The sequence below is a fragment of the Meles meles genome, chromosome 6 (genome assembly GCF_922984935.1).
Source record: "Meles meles chromosome 6, mMelMel3.1 paternal haplotype, whole genome shotgun sequence".
In the NCBI taxonomy this organism is placed as follows: domain Eukaryota; kingdom Metazoa; phylum Chordata; class Mammalia; order Carnivora; family Mustelidae; genus Meles; species Meles meles.
Window position 1 is genome coordinate 78,397,985 of NC_060071.1, and position 18,372 is coordinate 78,416,356.

The 18,372-nt window shown below is 55.5% G+C and overlaps 2 protein-coding genes across 2 annotated transcripts; one reads left to right on the forward strand and one right to left on the reverse strand.

The window, feature by feature from the left end:
• The first annotated feature begins 758 nt into the window (after nucleotides 1-758).
• On the forward strand, nucleotides 759-7,308 carry CPNE6 (copine 6). Its single transcript, XM_046008772.1, has 17 exons — nucleotides 759-839; nucleotides 2,182-2,353; nucleotides 2,794-2,973; nucleotides 3,371-3,445; nucleotides 3,611-3,685; nucleotides 3,847-3,930; nucleotides 4,021-4,110; nucleotides 4,467-4,571; nucleotides 4,771-4,857; nucleotides 5,077-5,136; nucleotides 5,401-5,534; nucleotides 5,618-5,672; nucleotides 5,760-5,811; nucleotides 6,112-6,245; nucleotides 6,392-6,628; nucleotides 6,827-7,001; nucleotides 7,121-7,308. Exons 2-16 carry the CDS (start codon nucleotides 2,186-2,188, stop codon nucleotides 6,962-6,964), a joined length of 1,674 nt encoding a protein of 557 aa, XP_045864728.1. The 5' UTR covers nucleotides 759-839; nucleotides 2,182-2,185; the 3' UTR covers nucleotides 6,965-7,001; nucleotides 7,121-7,308.
• Nucleotides 7,309-9,244: 1,936 nt separating this feature from the next.
• Nucleotides 9,245-11,747, reverse strand: NRL (neural retina leucine zipper). The gene is made up of 2 exons (XM_046008773.1): nucleotides 11,367-11,747; nucleotides 9,245-10,469 (listed from the first exon to the last, which is right to left on the reverse strand). Exons 1-2 carry the CDS (start codon nucleotides 11,745-11,747, stop codon nucleotides 10,137-10,139), a joined length of 714 nt encoding a protein of 237 aa, XP_045864729.1. The 3' UTR covers nucleotides 9,245-10,136.
• Between the last annotated feature and the right edge of the window lie 6,625 nt (nucleotides 11,748-18,372).

Sequence of the window (18,372 nt, forward strand, 5' to 3'; positions counted from 1 at the left end):
GAGTCGTGGGCACTGAGAAGATGCCTCGGGAATCAACCCTTCAGCACGTCTCCCTCCTGACAGCCCCTGCTTCAGGATGGGAGATGGTGCGCCCTTAAGCAATTGTGTCCATTCCTTTGCGTGTCCCTGTTGAAAAGCATCTAGGGAACAGAACCTCCTTCTCAAAGCTGTGAGATTTAGCGTGGTATGGGATGGTTTTGAAGGAGCACGTGAAGATCTCCATCCTGTTGTATTTGGGTTGGTGTGAATGAGTGTATGTGTGTGTGACAAGTATAGCCCTGTGTTCCTTGATGTGTTACTGCGAATATCCCCAACAGGCGTGATGTGGAGAGCGCTGTAAGACCGGGTGTGTTTCCGTATGTGTACCCATAGGGCTGTAATTGGCGTGGTGTCACCGAGAGTTTATGTGCTGCCGCCTGTGTGTGTCAGGATACGTGTGAGCCCATGACTCGTGGGTGCCTGTGTCTCCATCATCTCCTAGCGTGAATGTGTGTGTGTGCACGCCCTGCCACAGTGTGTGCAGGGGTGTGGGTGTGGTGTGAAGGGGAAGATGTGTGTCACTGTGTCTGTGGGGGTCCTGCCTCTGAGCCACCCCCAACCCGCCCTCCTCCCCCGGTTCTGTGGTTCCCTCCCAGGCAATGGCCCTGCCCCTCCCCTTTTCTCCCTCCCAACCGGTCTATGCGGGGGGAGCTGGTGCTGCGGCCCCCCCATCCCTCCCCATCCAGGCCCCATAAATAGCAGCAGAGCCGGAGCCGGAGCCGGCGCCAGCGACTGGAGCAGCAAGGGAGTCAGGGCCAGGGCCAGAGAGCCGGAGAGAAGAGCCCCCGACTAGAGCCCAGGTGAGCCTACCCTTCCTCCCTAGCTCAGACCCAGCCTGGCCCAGCCTGGCCCAGTCTCCATAACAACGTCTTCCCCGGCCCCCAGAGAGGTCTCTAGACCTGCCCGATCCCCTCACCACCACATGCCCCTGCCCAACTCAGGGACCCTGCGAGAACTGGGAGACTTGTGGCTGGAAGGCAGAGCTCCCCACCCACCCACCCAGACCCTCCCTCACATTTCCAGAAAGGTACGCGTTACAGGCAGGGGCGGGGGGGGGGGAGTACCCAGCCAGAGAAGGGTCCCAGTTCTGAAGGCGGTATAGGAACTGGCACACCCTTCTGGATACAGACACACAGCTAAAGGACAGACACACAGGGTGGGGGCATTCAGACACACCAGCGCGCACTTGCTTGGGGGAAGGACGACACGGGAGCAGACAGCCTCACCCTGCGATGTGGACAGACACAGATAGATGGACTGACCGGCCGTGAACTCGGGCCAGCATACCCCTGCCTGCTGCTGCCCGAGGCTTGGTACCACTGCTGGGGGAGGGTGGCATGCGTGCATCCCACAGGCAGCATGGAGGGGGCTGTGGCTCCCCAAAAATCCTGTCGCTAAGAGACAGTGCCAGTGCTGCCAAGAAGTGTGAGAACAGGGGAGGTGGGGAGGGAAGCGAGAGTTGTCATAGTGGGAGCCCCTGCCAGGAACCCGGAGGAGCGTTCAGCAGGGGCAGGGCTCTGCCTCTAAGTGCCCAAGCCCACCACCCCTCCCTTGCCATAAGCCACCCAGAAGGTAAGTGGGGGGAGGCGGAGAGGGACGGCCCTGCTGGGCATCTTACGACCTGCCCCCTCCTGCCCGCTGCAGACTCTGTTCCTGAGGCCCATCCCCTTCAGGCTTGCAGGGGCTCCTCCACCCATTTCCCCACCCCCTTGCCCCAGTTCAGCTCCCTCGTGCCAAGACTGAGTGCAGTGCTGGCTCCAACATTAGTCGGGAAATAGCAGAAGGTGCTGAGGTAGCAGAAAGCATGGATCAATCGATGGCCCAGGAGCCAAGACTGCCAGGAACCCCACACACGCCCCCAGCCCTCTCCAGCCCCATACATACATAGTAGGCCAGCAGGGGTGACAGAGACACAAGGCAGGAGGCTCAAGTCCTCCACCCTCCCTGTTCACAGCTCCAGGGAAGCCAAGCTGAGAACAGGGAGTGGGGGGTGAGTAGGGGGAGGAAGCAGGAGATCCGTGAGATCCTAAGGCATTAAGAAGCACGACAAGGTGGGAGTGGGGTCCAGGTTCCCAAAAGACAGACCCCTCCCTTAGCAGATGTTCCGTTCCAGTGTCCAGGCCATCTGCTCTGTCCCCACAGTGACATGTCGGATCCTGAGATGGGATGGGTGCCTGAGCCCCCGACCATGACACTGGGGGCCTCGCGGGTGGAGCTGCGGGTGTCCTGCCATGGCCTCTTGGACAGAGACACACTCACCAAGCCCCACCCCTGCGTGCTGCTCAAGCTCTACTCTGATGAGCAGTGGGTGGAGGTGAGAACGGACTCGGGTCTTGTCTTAACTAACCTCCTGGCCTGGGAAGGGGGGTGCTGGGAAGGAGCAAGGGAAGCCTCACAGGGGAGTGTGAGGACCCTGAGGGGCCTCTTCTCAAGGCTGTGGGGGTAACCCAGGAGACAGGCGTGCCATCATGACAAACACAAACCATTTTATAGCTTCCAAAGTCCGCAGTCCCAGAGGGTACTGAGAGGGGCCCAGAGGAAGCGGCACAGCTCCCAGAGACCCTATGGGAGCCCCAAAGGACTGATGGTTCAGTCAGGGGGCTGGCAGCACCCTGAGCTCAAGGTTGAACCTAGCAAGGGAAGAGCTAGTCCGTGGGGATATGGGAGACCGAGGAAAGCTGGCATGAGCAGGGTGGTCACGGGCAGGGAGAAGTCGTCTGGGTTCCCAGAGGGCCCTCACCCCTCCCGCCGCAGGTGGAGCGCACAGAGGTGCTTCGCTCCTGCTCCAGCCCGGTCTTCTCCCGGGTGCTGGCCCTTGAGTACTTTTTTGAGGAGAAACAGCCGCTGCAGTTCCATGTGTTTGACGCGGAGGATGGAGCCACCGGCCCCAGCAACGACACCTTCCTTGGCTCTACCGAATGCACCTTGGGCCAGGTTCGCATCCCCATCCACCCCATCCCCATCAGCTTCCACCTCTGAAAGCCAAAATAACAGAGAATCAGCTCCGGAACAAAATCATTTTGGGCTTGGACCCCATCTCCACCATTCCTTGGCTGTACAACCTTGGGCAAGATACTTAACCTCTCGGAGTCTTAGTGCCCTCCTCTAAACAGTGCCTACTCTTCATGTTGCTGTGGAAACTGGGGCACCTAGGTGGCTCAGTTGTTAAGTGTCTGCCTTTGGCTCATGTTGCTGTGGAAATTAAGTTCCACCCTAGCCCAAGCCCAGTCCCTGGGAGCACTCTAAGGACACGTGTGACCCTGTCCCTTGTTCCCTGGCCAAGGTAGGTGGGAGGTGTCACAGCTGGGGCTCCCTCCACTTCCATCTCCAGATTGTGTCACAAACCAAGGTCACTAAGCCATTGCTGCTGAAGAATGGGAAGACTGCGGGCAAGTCCACCATCACGGTAGGCAAGGTCACCTGTACTCCCCCTTGGGTGGGGCATTCAGTGCCCCTGCATGGACATCCACGATGACGTTATGTCCAGGACTGGCCTCCACCTAAGGGAAAGGGCATAAGGTGGCCCTTTGGGTGGTAGGGGGAAATCCTGCCACTTGTCTCCTCCTTGCAGATTGTGGCCGAGGAGGTATCCGGCACGAATGACTATGTGCAGCTCACCTTCAGAGCCCACAAGCTAGACAATAAGGTTGGAGCCCCAGAGTCTGGGCCCCCATCTTCCTTTGTTAGAGAGCCTAGCCACCCTGCCCCACACTCAAGACAAATCAGGGCTGCTCCCCCTTCCTGGTGTTAGCCGCCTCCCTCTGCAGACCTCACCGCACTCACGGATCCTTTCTTCTGCATCCCCAGGATCTGTTTAGCAAGTCTGACCCTTTCATGGAGATCTATAAAACCGATGGGGACCAGAGTGACCAGCTCGTCTGGAGGACTGAGGTTGGTGACTGGGGCTGTGGGGAGGGGGGAGGAAGAGTGGAGTAGGGGGATGTGGCTAGGAGGTGACCAGCTCTCTGGTGCCTCTCCAAGGTGGTGAAGAACAACCTGAATCCCAGCTGGGAGCCATTCCGCCTGTCCCTGCACTCCCTGTGCAGCTGTGATGCCCACCGGCCTCTCAAGGTGAAGTCCCTGCCAAGCAAGGGCAGCCTATGGGAGCAGCCAACCTCTGTCTGAGACATTGCCCCTGAGTGTACCAAGACCCTCTTTCTCCCTCATGTGATAAGTCCTTCCCACTGTGGGGTAAAGACCCAGTCACAGCTCAACGTTCCCACTTTGTGTACCTTTAATCAAGGCCAAGGTCCTTGCCAGATGGAGCCAAAGAATAAAGTTCAGCAGGTAGCCTCCTTGGACAGGTTGAAGATGTCTGTCTGGGCCCAGGGACTGTTAGCTTCCGCCTCCCTCAGTCCCTCACCCTGACCCCCAGCAACCACCGCAAAACAATCCTGACCCTTTCCCCTACCCTCTCGCCTTCTCAGTTCCTGGTGTATGACTATGACTCGAGCGGGAAGCATGACTTCATCGGCGAGTTCACCAGCACTTTCCAGGAGATGCAGGAAGGAACAGCAAACCCTGGGCAGGAGGTGCCACAGAGATCCCTGGAAGAGTTCTGAGAGGGTTGAAGAGCCCAGTATATGGGGTGGGGGAAATGATGGAAAGTACCTTGGCTCAGTCTAAGGAGGGAGCCTTTGGGGTCTTGGTCTGGGAGGCTCTGCTGGAAGGGAGACAAGAGGTCACCTGCTGGAACTGTGACTCTGGGCTTGTGGGGTGTGTGGGGTCTAGATGCAGTGGGACTGTATTAACCCCAAGTACCGGGACAAGAAGAAGAACTACAAGAGCTCGGGGACCGTAGTATTGGCGCAGTGCACGGTAAATCCCAGTGCCCCCTCACGTCAGACCCTCAGATTCAACCCTGCCCTTGTTTCAAAGACCGGTTTCTCAAATTCTTCTGAGAAAAGAGAAGGCTTGCCCTATCCCACCAGGAACTTCAACTTCAAAAACCTCCCCTCCCTTTCCCCCCACAGAAACCCCACCCAGCTCCCTCCTCAAACAACCATCCTGCTACTTTACCTCTTCCCCTCCTGCTAGGTGGAGAAGGTGCACACCTTCCTGGATTATATCATGGGCGGCTGCCAGATCAGCTTCACGGTAAAGGCCCGGGAAATATGAGGGTCACAGGCAAGAGGTAGGGGCTAAACACATAATGACCAGGGGAGCCCCAAACCCCCCGCCCCTCCCGGGGCCTCTCATGAGCCTCAGCATCGTCATTTTGTACCCCTTACCCCACTCCATGATGAGGCTACCTGTGGGCTTGGCTGGATTTAATTTAGTCCTCCCTATAGACCCTAGCTCTGAGCCAGCCCTCAGCGAGCTCTCATGGATGCAGTGTGACCCTGTCCCCACGTCCACCAGGTGGCCATCGACTTCACCGCCTCCAATGGGGACCCAAGGAGCAGCCAGTCCCTACACTGCCTCAGCCCCCGCCAGCCCAACCACTACCTGCAGGCCCTGCGCGCAGTGGGAGGCATCTGCCAGGACTATGACAGGTGGGAGGGGGGTGGGCTAGGGAGGAGGGAGGCAGGTAGGGAGGCCTTGCGGGATGGGCCCCACAGCCTTCTCTTCTCCCCAGTGATAAGCGGTTTCCAGCATTTGGCTTTGGCGCTCGAATCCCCCCCAACTTCGAGGTAGGCTGGGACTGAGAGCAAGGGAGGATTTGGTGGGAGAGTAGGCAGAAAACCATCTTCTAGCTGCTCTGGCTTTATTCTCAACAGGTGTCCCATGACTTTGCTATCAACTTTGACCCGGAAAACCCTGAATGTGAAGGTAAGAGGGCAGATTTTCTCCAGCCCCACCTCCCCCATACGGCTTGCACAGCCTGTACAACCCCATGCAGGGGCACAGGCTCCATCCTCATGGGCCCAGCCCCCCGCCCACCTCACCACTCAGTTCTTGTCTTATCTGGGACTCCAGGCCTCTGACCCAGCATCAGGCCAGCCAACTCTCCTGCTTAGTAAGGAACTTGGGGGGCCAGGCAGTCCTGAGACAGGCAAGGACCTCCTTGTTTAAAGGGTGTCCAAAAGGGCTCCCTGCTAATTTCTGCTGGTCTCACCCCCTCGCCTACAGAGATCTCCGGGGTCATCGCCTCCTACCGCCGGTGCCTACCCCAGATTCAACTCTACGGCCCCACCAACGTGGCCCCTATCATTAACCGCGTGGCCGGGCCAGCTCAGCGTGAGCAGAGCACCGGCCAAGCCACGGTGAGGAGGCGAAGCAGGCAACCAGGCTCTGCCCCACTGGGTGTCCTCCAGTGGAGCGGGGGCCAGGGCCTGGGCTTGGGGCGGGTGCCAGTGCCCTTGCACACAGAGCCTACCCTTCCTCCCCTCCGCCTGCCCTCTGCCCTCAGAAATACTCCGTGCTGCTGGTGCTCACAGACGGCGTGGTGAGCGACATGGCCGAGACCCGCGCAGCCATCGTGCGCGCCTCCCGCCTGCCCATGTCCATCATCATCGTGGGGGTGGGCAATGCCGACTTCTCAGACATGCGGCTGCTGGATGGCGACGACGGTCCCTTGCGCTGCCCCCGAGGGGTGCCCGCGGCCCGCGACATCGTCCAGTTCGTGCCCTTTCGGGACTTCAAGGATGTGAGTGCCCCGCGCCCCCTCCGGGTCGTAGGACTCCTCAGCTCCTCAAGCCCTCAAATCAGGCCCTTCTCTCCCACACCGGATTGATGGCCTGCGAAGGACGCTGGAGCCCAGCGGGCCGCCCCCAAGGCTCGTCCTCTTGCCTGACCCCGCCCCCACCCTCCGGGCCTGCTAAACCCATCCCCGCCCCATCCCCAGGCCGCACCTTCTGCGCTTGCCAAGTGCGTCCTGGCTGAGGTGCCCAGGCAGGTGGTGGAGTACTACGCCAGCCAGGGCATCAGCCCAGGGGCTCCCAGGCCCTGCACACCGGCCCCGACCCCCAGCCCTAGCCCGTGACTGCCTCCCACCGGACCAACGCTCCCTCAGCCTCTCAGTGAGTCCCGGGGGCCCAAAGTGGTGGCGGGGTGTGCAAAGTGGGGCTTGGTGGAGCACATCCGGGCTCCGTGTGGTGGTGTAGGGGACAGTGCTTATGACTATCCCTCCCTGTCCCAGGTGCCTGTCCTGACCCTTGTGACTCAAGTGACCAGTGCCTCTCCCTCTTGGACCGGCTGTGACCCCTAGGTCCTGGAAGTGCGTGGTGAGCCCTGCTCTTTCTCTCCAGGCCCCATACCCCTCAGCCTTGTGATTTTCTTCAGTGATCCTGACTTTCTGGTCATTAATAAAGGGATCCACTCCTAGCACCTCAGCCTCTATCTATCATGCCCCAGATACCCATGAATGGTCCATAATGCCCACCCATCCACACACACCATTAAGAAATGAGGACCAGCACCTTTCAGATCTGAGCCAGAGCTCCCACAAAGCCTGGTATCTCAGCGATTTCACCCTAGCTGTGTGCCAGTGGGATCCGAGGAGCCCCTCTACCCTCACCTCCCAACCCCAGGGGGCCCAGCACCGTGGAGGTTAATTACCAGAGATGGGGGGTGGTAATGAAGGGCTGTCAAAGGGGCAGGTTGATCCCCTCTTACAGCTGTCTCTAGAGGAGCCCAGCTGAATCCCCCAGGAGCTTCACTCCAGCCCCCACACAGCTGTGGGGCGGGCCGAGCAGGGGTGTTGGGGGGACAGAGGGAGGGCAGCAGGTCTGTGAGTGGATTATGAACACAGAGGGGGCATCTGAGGTCTGTGTAGCCTGGTTTTCCTGGGTGTGTAAATGTGCATGTGTGTTCATGCCCAACCCCACCTCTCCATGAGTGTGGCCTTCGTGTTTCAGAAAGCCAGGCTGTGTACCCTTAATAACATTAACAACAGCAGTGAACATTATTGTTTGGCATGTGTGAAACTTTGTGCAACGTGCTTTAAGTGCATTCACGCTCACTAGGTAGTTAGCATCGCTTTCCCCATTTTTCTGCAAATCAAGGGAGGTTTCATTTAAATCTACCCATCAGCAGAGAACTGGTGAGCCTGGAATTGAGCCAGACCCTTCTGAGTGAAGTGCCCACACTCTTAATCACGGGTGTGCAACTTCTGTGTGAGCCTCATCTTGAGCCCCAGGTGTATGGATACGTGGGCTGATTGTGCGTATGGGGGTGGGTGCCTGCGGATGGCTTCTCTGCCTGTGTGTGTGCTGTGCAGGGCCTCAGCCAGTTAAGGAAGGTATGCAAGAGCAGTTTTGGGTCTGGATTGATGCTCCAAAGAGGGTGAGAACACAGGTGATATCCAGAGCGAGGGAAGAAACGACAAATCCTATAGGGACCCTCTCTGCCCCAACCTCTCCCTTCAATGATATGTGTGGAAGGAGACAAAGGAGGAGAGGACAAAGATGTTGTGAGCCACTCAGGAGAGAGGAGCCAGAGACAGAGAGGGTGGCCAGTGGCCAATGGTGGAAAAGGAGAGAGAAAGAGAAAGAAAAAGAAATCCTGGGGGAGATGGAGGAGATATTGCAGGCTCCTGAGTGGAAGAGGGATGAGCTGGGCTGGAGGAGGGGGAGGCGGGAACAAGAACTGTGATGAGAAAAGACAGCTGGGGAGGGGGTGGATAGAGGGGGCAGAAAGGAAGAGAGACATATGGGAGCCTCTTCCCCACCCTCGACTGCTTCTTCCTATTTATTATGTCCCTTAGAAGACCTATGACAGTGGCTGGTGAGGTAGCCGCTCCCAGTTCAATGCCTCTGCTCTGCCCAGAGCGCCCCGCCCAGCCTACTCTCTCTGTAGGCAGATGAACCAGAGGGCTGGGTAACCATGGCAACTATGGGACCTCAGGATAGCCATAGGCAGGCGTGGCCCAGGCACTGATGCTCCTGGGTTTCTGTGCAGTGCTGGTAGGAGGAGGAGGCTCCATCTGGCCCAATCCGCACCCTTCTACCCCATTTTCATTGGGCCTCCAGAACTGAGACTTAACACACACACACACACACACACACACACACACACACACCAGGAGCAAGGCTAAAGAATGAACACTTCTTAAATGGTAAGAACATTTAGCCAATAGTATAAAGTTCTGATTGAACTTCAAGTTTAATTCACAAAAACCTCATTCTTTCAGCATCTTGTCATACTGAGTAAAATCTCACCTCAGCCCTCAGCAAAGGAGGAGGTAGCAAGGGTACCCTACGCAGGTCTGGAGGCCAAGGCAGCCTGGAGGGAGCAACAGAGGACCGGTGTATGGGCTCCTCCACTGACCAGGCTGCAATCAGGAAGCAGGAGCAGGACAGGAAGTCCCTTTGGTGAGGTTGTCCTGGGGGCTTCTTGGGGAGGCTCTTGGGGCCCCACACCACGGAGATGCCAAAACTGGAAAGGTGTCAGAAGTCATCCAGCCCAGGATTGGAGGAGGTAACAAAAACTAGGGAAGCAAGTGGTTTTCTCAAGGTGACAGAGGTATCCCGTGGCAAAGCTGGGACTGGCACCCAGATCCCCAGGCTCGTGCCCAGAGGTCTCTCCCAGCCCACACTGACCACTCCCAGAGCTCCTCAGGCGTTTGCTGCTCTGGGCCCTGGAGGCCACGGGGTTGGGTAGGAAGAAAGCTTCTTGGATAGAGTTCCTAGTCTGCCTTGCTGTTGGTAACTGAAATCTTGAAAATGCAGTCGTCCTAAAATGGGGAGTTTACAAGCCTCGGAATGAAAACATGGCTTCATTGCTAATTACCACCTTAATGCACTACAGGTTGAAAACCTTGAATTAAAATCTAAACTGAGGGGGAGTCACACCACTCCCTCGTCTCGCATTCACTGTCATCCAGCTATCAACCACGCCTCCCCACCCTCCCCCTTGCACACAGTGCCCTGCACTGGCTCCTCCAGATCGCAGCGTCCAGGTCACGTGGGGTGGAACTGGAGGTGGAGGGTGCTCTGGGCTGCCTGCGTGATTAGACTTCTCTCCCAGAAAATGAACAGCATCTAACCTCGGAGCACGCCCTGAGAGGCCAGGAAGTTCGGGGATATTTATGTATAGTCACACCACGGAGTGTCTGGCGCCAGAAGGCGCTCAGTAACCATCTAGTGAACGGTACAGTGGTCTCCTGGGTGGTGCCCCCCACCCTCCTAGGACACCACTCCGTCGCCCCTAGCGGCTCAGAGGAAGAAGTGGGCGTGGTCCCCGGCCCCAGGGCCGCTCGAGGTCAGCCGGTCACAGCGAGCCTTGTAGAGGTCACGCTCCCTGGCCAGGCGGGCCACCTCGGCCCGCAGCGCGTCCAGCTGGGCGGCCAGGCGGGCGCGCTCAGCCTCTAGCCCGCGCCGCTGCTGCAGCCGCTTGGAGCGACAGGCCTGCGCGTAACCGCGGTTCTTCAGCGTGCGGCGCCTCTGCTTCAGCCGCAGGGCCTCGTCGCGCCCGCAGCCCCGCAGCTGCCGGTTGAGCTCCCGCACTGACATCGACACCAGCGCCGCGTCCGAAAACCGCTCGGCCAGCTGCAGAGGGAGCGGGTGGGGAGCGGGTCAGCGCGGGGCCCCGCCCAGCTCCAACCTCTTGTCGCGGGTGGAACTGCCCCGCCCCCGGGAAGCTCCGCCTTCTGCCCCCGCCTTACGAGATGCTCGCCCGCGCACTATATCCATCCCGCAGTCCAGACCCCGCCCCAGGTCCCGACAAGCCCCTCCTCCCTGGGGAACGCGCGCCCCTTTGTGTTTGCCCCGCGCCACAGGCCCCGCCTCCCACGGTCGGGCGAGCCAGCCGCACGCCTGGAGCCCGCGCCCTTCCTGCGCGGTGCACAGCGTAAGGTTTCAGACACTTTCAGTGTCCAGTGGACAAGCGCCCAGGCAGACCCCGCCCGCCAATGTACGTCTCTCCCCTGTCCTGAAGGCCGCAACCCTGTGACCCTCAAAGGATTTGGATTACATCCTAATGCCCTCAACACCCCCATCTGTGTCTATAATTAATAGGATGAGTCCCAATCCTTCCTGAGAAGACTGGGGGCTGGGGAAGCACGATGTTTGAAAAGGCCAACCTCATTCCCGTTCCCACAGTCTGAACTCCATTCCACACACAATTCTTTCCCTGGTTTCCACAGATAGAGTATATTTACCTCCCCGTTTATTAATGCTCCCCATTAATTCTCAGCTCTCCCCTTTTGGTACTCTTCTAACCTTCTCCCTCTTCCTCCGGGTTCGGACTACTCATTTCTCTCCATTTGGAAAAAGGTGAGGGGGCAGAAGGTAGTTTTCTCTACCTGATTTTCTTTCAAGGGCCCTTCTGTTCTCCTGCCCTCTGTCTCGTCCCCAATCCATAACGCTGTCCAGGAATTCTCCTTCCCCTCTTGGGCTGTCCTCCCTCACCCTGCCACCCCTCAGACCAACTCACTGATCACTCACCTGGGCATGTTGGGCCCCTGTCTCCTCTGGGCTCCCTGGGTAGTAGCTGTGGGGCCCCTCCATAGGGACTGGACCTTGACCCTGCAGCAGCTCCAGGGCCTCCTCAGGACTCAGCCCCAGTGCCTCCCCAGCTCCCAGCTGCTGCTGCAACGTGGCCAGCCAGTACAGCTCCTCCAGGCCTGGCCTTGGGCCCTCTGTAGGCCCTACCATGCCTGGCTCACTGAAGGTGGGTGAAGGAGGCACTGAGCTGTAGGGTGTGGAGCCCAGTGAGGCTGTTGGGAGGCCAGATCGCCCCTCAGTGGGTTCCCGCTTTACCTCAAACTTCATCAAGTCAAAGTCATTGACATATTCCATAGCCAGGGGGCTGGGAGGCAGTGCCATCCTGGGGCTGGATTGGGAGTGGTGCACCTGCAAAAACAGAGGAGAGCTGGAGCCTTCCTGCCAGCCTCCTTCACTGGAACATGCTTCTCCCAAGGCCCAAGTGCCCTGGAGAGCCAGAGTTCTGGAAAATCCTGGGTGATGGTGCAACGCTGTTCCTTAAAGAGTCACCTCTGGGCTGGAACAACTTTTCAGGTGGCAGGGGGTCCTGACTGGGGACAAGCAGCTTAGAGGCATGACTGAGGAAGAGGACAGACAGCACAGCCTCTCGCCCCACTGGTGCTTCCTCAAGCTATAAAGAACAAGAGGAACATGGCAGTGCTCCCAACTCTAGTGCTGGGGCATACTGAGAGACTCTGTCATCTCAAGAGACATCATTCCATTTCCAAGCAATCAAAAAATTTTGCTTAATTAACTGTGACAGAGTATGTGTCTATTTTTGGACAACGGGAAGGCATGTATGCCATGAATTTTAAGGTACAAAAATAATGCATTGTTATACCTCTCAAAACACCCTAGGTTGATGCCTTGCACATAGAAGGGCCTCAGTGCACATCTGTTCTATGGGTTAATCAATCAATTAATCCCTTTTATAGGAGCATGAGACGTTCCAAAGAGAAAAGAAAGGTCCTAGAATTGGTTCCAGAAAGATCAGGACTGGGTGGTGACCGTCTTTCCCCAAGCCAATATCACCAAAGGGAACCAAGCAAAATTGGTTTCCTCCTTCTATTCAGAACCTGCTATGTTGTGCGAACTTGGGCAGATCACCTCCCCTTTCTGACCCCCGTTTCCTGTTTTGTTCAATAAAGGCAGTTAGACTTTCCCATTTTCCACAGTGTTCTGGGAAACCCTAAGTCTGAAAAATACCCAAGAAGAAGTTGATGCTCAGATAATTTTGAGAAATGCTGCCTCCCATCCCCATGTTCTGCAGAGTCACAAAGCATAGCCGCATATTAATCTGAGAAATCCTTCAGTAAACCATCTGTTCAACCTCAACCCAAAGTGTCCCAAACTTATGTCCGCAAGGAGCTCTCTTCCCTGTTATCAACAACAGTGTGTGTACTCACCTGAGGAACATCAGGCTAGGTGACCTCAGAGATCCCTCCCAGCCTGTAATTCCCAAGCTGGAGCCCAGCTCCCAGTTCCAACAGCCCCACTGCCAGCCCCCAAAGGGGCAAGGCAAGGAGTGCTAGTTCCCAGGGCTTGGCATTTGGCTCCATCTTGACACCCCAAGCCTAGATAACCCCCTTTCTAATGACAGCTCAGACACTCAGGCTTTGCCCAGAGAAGTGGAAGGAAGGACGAGCGCTTCTCTCTTCCTGTCCCAAGGAAGGGTCTTTGCCTTCTCTCTCGAGCCCCTCACCCTTGAGAGGACAGGGCCAGTAGAAAAAAAGACACAGATTGAAGGAATGATCCCTGGCAGGGAGGAGACGGTGAAACACTGCCCAGAGAGAACTGAATGAAGAGATAAGTGAGGAGGGTTAGTTATCAGCCTGCTGTGATAGCAGTGAGGGACACGAAGCCAGTCAGGGTGGGAGTGGGGCAGGGGACAGAAGTGTAAGGATTCTTGAAGGTAGACAACAGAGAGCAGGGGACAGTGGAGGAGGTTGTAGGTGAGAGGTCTGGCACGAAGGTAGGCCCTGAATATACTCACTTGGGGGATGGTAGAAATGATGTGAGTGTCAGTGTCAGGCAGGCACAGCTTCCCCAGAGACTGGAGACCCCATTGAGTGGGGTCTGGTGCCTCTGTGCTCAGAACAAGGCGCTGTGGGCACCAAGCCCACGGGGGCGCTCTTAAAGGGCCAGCGCTTTGAGGTCATCTGGGGTCCTCAGGCCTCCAGCCAATGAGGTAAGGGGATCATTTGCATATCTCATTGGCCTAGGGTGTTGGGGGGAATGAGAAGAGGGGAGAGGACAAGTAAGCCTGTTCTCAAGGAAGGAAGGGGGCATCTTCCCCAACAAAGCCCTTTCCTGATGATCTGTCTCGCAGACACTCAGTCCCCCGGTACTAAGAGTGCTTTGGCCTGGCCAGCCACCCCGCTGTGAACACCACCCTCAGCCCTCAGCGACTGGGAGCCTGGGACTGGAAAAGAGGCCCAGAGAAACTCCCAGTGCCCTCACCCTCCAACACTCCACAGCACCTTGGCAGTGTTTGTGGGAATCCAGGCAGTCCTGAACCCACTCTCACCTAGCCAGTTGGGTCTATTTCTATGTTCAGGAATCCTCACACTTCTGTCCCTTGTCTCACTCCCACTGTGAGGCCCCCAGTCCCTCACAGTTATCATATCAGAAAGACAGGCAACGGTTCCCTCAGTGGACGTCCAGGACTTCGCCACCCAATCCTCAGCCTCTCCCACTCTTGATGACCCAGTCCCGGGACAAGCAGCCCAGCTCAGGAGAAGGAGCAGCAGAAGGGAGAGTGGGGATCTCTGTTCCTTCCTTCCGGGCCACCTCGGGACACGGGAATCTAATCACCACCAATCCATCCGAGACACTTCTGCAACTGCCCTCACACGCCCTCTGCTTCCTCTCCCCTCTTCCCTCCTTGTATCTCTGTCCCTCTCTCTTCCTCTCTCACCATCCTGGTTCCCAGATGGCTGGGGGGTGACCTACATTTTCAGCCTAATCCCCTAACACCTCTTAGAGCTCTCATCCCTGAGTAGAAGTTGGAACAGGGATACTAGGAATTAGCTAAGGAGGTGTTTAAACCTGTCTGAAGCTGTTTAAAACAAGGTGTGGGCTAGAATAGAACTCGGGAGTTAAGGGCTATTCCCCACCTGCTGAGGATACCCGAATGTTCCCATAGGGTTAACAGGCCCCCTGTCCCAAGTCAGAGAGAGACCTGGTTGTCCATCAGCCCCGAGGATCATCAGTAAAAATTAACCTGGTCCCAGCTGGTGGATTCAGATGAGAACAGTAGTTTTCAAAGTGTGGTTCCCCCAACCAGCAGCAGCATCTGGGAACTGGCTAAAAATGCATATTCTCTGAGCTCACCTCAAACCCACTGAATCAGAAACTCTGGACATGAGACCCCCCAAAATCTGTGTTTTAATAAGCCCTTGGGGGACTTTGATGAAGACTGAAGTTTGAGAACCACTGGTCTACAGAATACCTACAGTTAACGCAGCTTTCCATGTGCATGTGTGTGTGTGTTCGTGTGTGTGTATGCATACCTGTGGTCTCTCTTACCATGCTCAGTACACACAAAAAAGAAGACCTAGATCAGATCAGATCATCTCTTCCCACATCGGTCCTGCATTTCAAGGAGCAGAGAACCTTAGAGACCATTGTCAGGATTTAAGTAGTAAGGTTTCTCAGTGCAATTGCCTGGATCCACCTCTTTTTGCAGAAGAACCAAGGCCTGGGAACAAGGCCACAGATGGGAATGGGAATCATGGAGATAGGGAATTGAACACACATCCACAGAATGTGGCTTTGAGGCACATAACCAGGAAAAAGAGCCCAGAACTTCTTGAGTTGAAGAAAGAATAGGATGTGTTGAATGTAGCCCCTTTCTCTGTGCCTGGCCTGGCCAGACACTTGCCCCCAAGCAGCTGTCAGATCTGAGCTGATCTGCTTGTTTACTGGAGGGCTCAAGGTGGGGGGATGTTGCTAAGCTGCTAACGGGCTAAAAGAGTCAGACTAAACAAGCTCAGGCAAACTGAGCCGCTCAGGGCTCAGACCAGGTGCCACTGACTAGGGAAAGGAGTCTGTTCCGGCAGCAAGGACTGGGCTAGAGGAATGGAGCAAGGACACAGAGAGGAGAGGCCTTGGCGACCAGTGGGGCCCCAGGAGGTGGTTAATGGGTCCTCTCGGTGGGGCTGTACCCTGAGCCTGGGAGATGCACACTGAGAGTGACTGACTCCAGGACATCTGGGGACAGGTAAACAGGAGTGAAAATCATGATGCCCGGCACATTGCAGAAATGATGAAACAGAGGGAGGGAGGCAGGAAGGCTTAGCAGAGGGGGCAGTAGGTCTCGACCTGGGATGGAGGGCAGAACAAGCTGGTGGTTCTCCAGGGATTTCTATTAGAGGAGTTGGAGGGATGTAGGCCCATGGAAGAGGCAGGCAAAGGGCTATGGCAAACTAAAAAAGAGAGAAAGTCTTCTGGAGAGGACCAAGAAGGGAGTAAGGGGTAACAAGAGGGGATGCTAGGAGCAAGGGACCAGAAGAGCAATGGCAGTAGAAGGAAGGGGCAAAGGAAAGTTAAGACTGGGGACCAAGAGCTAGAAAGAAATAGAGAGGAACTGAGGTGCCTGGGTGGCTCAGTGGGTTAAAGCCTCTGTCTTCGGCTCAGGTCATCATCCCAGGGTCCTGGGATCCAGCCCCGCATCGGCTCTCTGCTCAGCAGGGAGCCTGCTTCCTCCTCTCTCTCTCTGCCTGCCTCTCTGCCTGCTTGTGGTCTCTGACTGTCAAATAAATAAATAAAATCTTTAAAAAAAAAAAAAGAAAGAAATAGAGAGGAACAGACAGATAGGTGGTCAGGCCACAGAGGAGGCACAGTGGCCAAAGGACAAAAAAGGAGAAAGATATAAACAGAGGGATGTTGGACAATTAGGGAGAGAAGGCCAGGCAAGTGAAGGGCTGGGAGAATTGGGTACGAGATGAAGAGGGAGGAGAGGAGACACAGGCAGTAATCCGGGGTGCCATCACTACCTCCTCAGTCCTGCCCTCCAATTTTTAGAGCCTATTAGACCCTGTAAGCCCTGTAAGTTCTGGCTTTTGGTATCTAGATCTTCAGTAATGGATCCAAATCTTTAAATCTCTTCCAAATCTACCTGCTATATTCATTTGACAAATATTTATTAAGCACCAGACACCGTGCTAGGCATTAGGGACACCCCGGTAAATCAGACTGACACCAGCCCTCCCTTCATGGAGCATACGCAATGATGAAATAAGGAAACATCAACTTACTGTCCGTAGGCCCAGGCAAGAGTGGCCCCTGCCCTGGGCCCTGTGCTTTTGGAAGGCTTCACTCTGGCTGTGTCCCACCTCACAGGGTGAGGAATTCAGGCCTCCTCCACCCACGCCCAGTCCTCCTCTGGACCACACTCCAAATACCCAGGAATTCCCTGTTCGAAGGTCCCCAAGCCCACTTCTGGGGCCCATACAGACCTCTCACCTGGGTTGGACTTTGCAGGAGTGGACCACACTACTGGTACATTCACCCCAGACCCACAGGCTGGCCAATGGTGACTATTTGCAGGAGGTCTTAGACAGAATTGGGATGTGTAGACAGACAGATCCACATGTGTGCCCATGAGGGCCCTAACAGTACAAGACGGTGTCAGGAGTGGGAAAAGAAGCAGGCCCAAAGGCCCATGGCCCAACGCGTCCTCTTCCCCTACCAACACATCCTACCATAGAATCCTGAGGACTCGAATAGAGTCCAAATCTGAATTCAAATCTGAACCACATCCCAGACCATCATGTATATATTCATCAAGGCAGAAGAATAGAACATATTTTATTTAACAGTTTCTTAGCATAAGTTCTACATTTTATTTCTTTTAAGATTTTATTTATTTATTTGACAGCGAGAGACACAATGAGAGAGGGAACACAAGTAGGGGGAGTGGGAGAGGGAGAAGCAGGCTTTCCGCTGAGCAGGGAGCTTGCGGGGCTCCATCCCAGGACCCCGGGATCACAACATGAGCCTAAGACAGACACTTAACAACTGAGCCGCCTAGGTGCCCCAAGTTCTACATTTTAAATGTTTAAAACCCAAGGGGCCAGCTAGACGGCTTAGTCAGTTAAACAACCAACTTCTTGGTTTTGGCTCAGGTCATGATCTCACTTTCGCTTTTGTGGTACAGAGCCTAAGTCAGGCTCTGCACTCAGTGTGGAGTCTGCCTCAGGTTCTCTCTCCCTCTCTCTTCTGCTCACTCTCGCTCTCAAATAAATAAAATCTTTAAAAAAAATTTTAAACAGAAGGTTTGTGAGCCTGTATTTGCATTCTTTATTTCTTTCTTTATTTTTATATATTATTTATTTTTACACATTTTTATTTATTTATTTAAGTAATCTCTGCACCTCACAGGGGGCTCAAACTCACGACCCCAAGCGAGAGTCGCCCGCTCTTCCAACAGAGCCATCGAGGTGCCCCTATTTGTACTCTTGCCCCACGTATGTTAGGGAGGAGCCTACATGAATAGAAACCATTATAAGTGAGGTGAGTCCTGTGAAGGAGAAGGGCAGGCACTAGGAGATTTTCCCTCATGAAGACATAATCTAATGGGGGGGGTGGCATCGCAGGGACAGCTTGTTTAATGAAGTCACATTAAACTGAGACTGGTCAGGTGAGCAAGAAGTGTCCATGTCTGGGGGTGTGGAGAAAGGGGGATCCCAAGCTGCCAGAACAATATATGCAAGGGCTCTGGGCAGGAAAGAGACACGTGTACAAAACGAACAAATAAAACGACCAACATAGCCAGAGTGTAGAAACCAAGGACATGTGAAGAATGGTGGTGGGTGAGGGTGGAGATGTCAGCAGGGGCCAGATCCAGCAGGGCCTTGTAGTCCAAGTTTAGGATTTGGGCTTTATTCTAAGAGCAGGGAGAAGCTACTCAAGAACTTTTGGCAGGACTGTGAGGTGATCGGACTGTGTTTGTAAAGATCGCTTT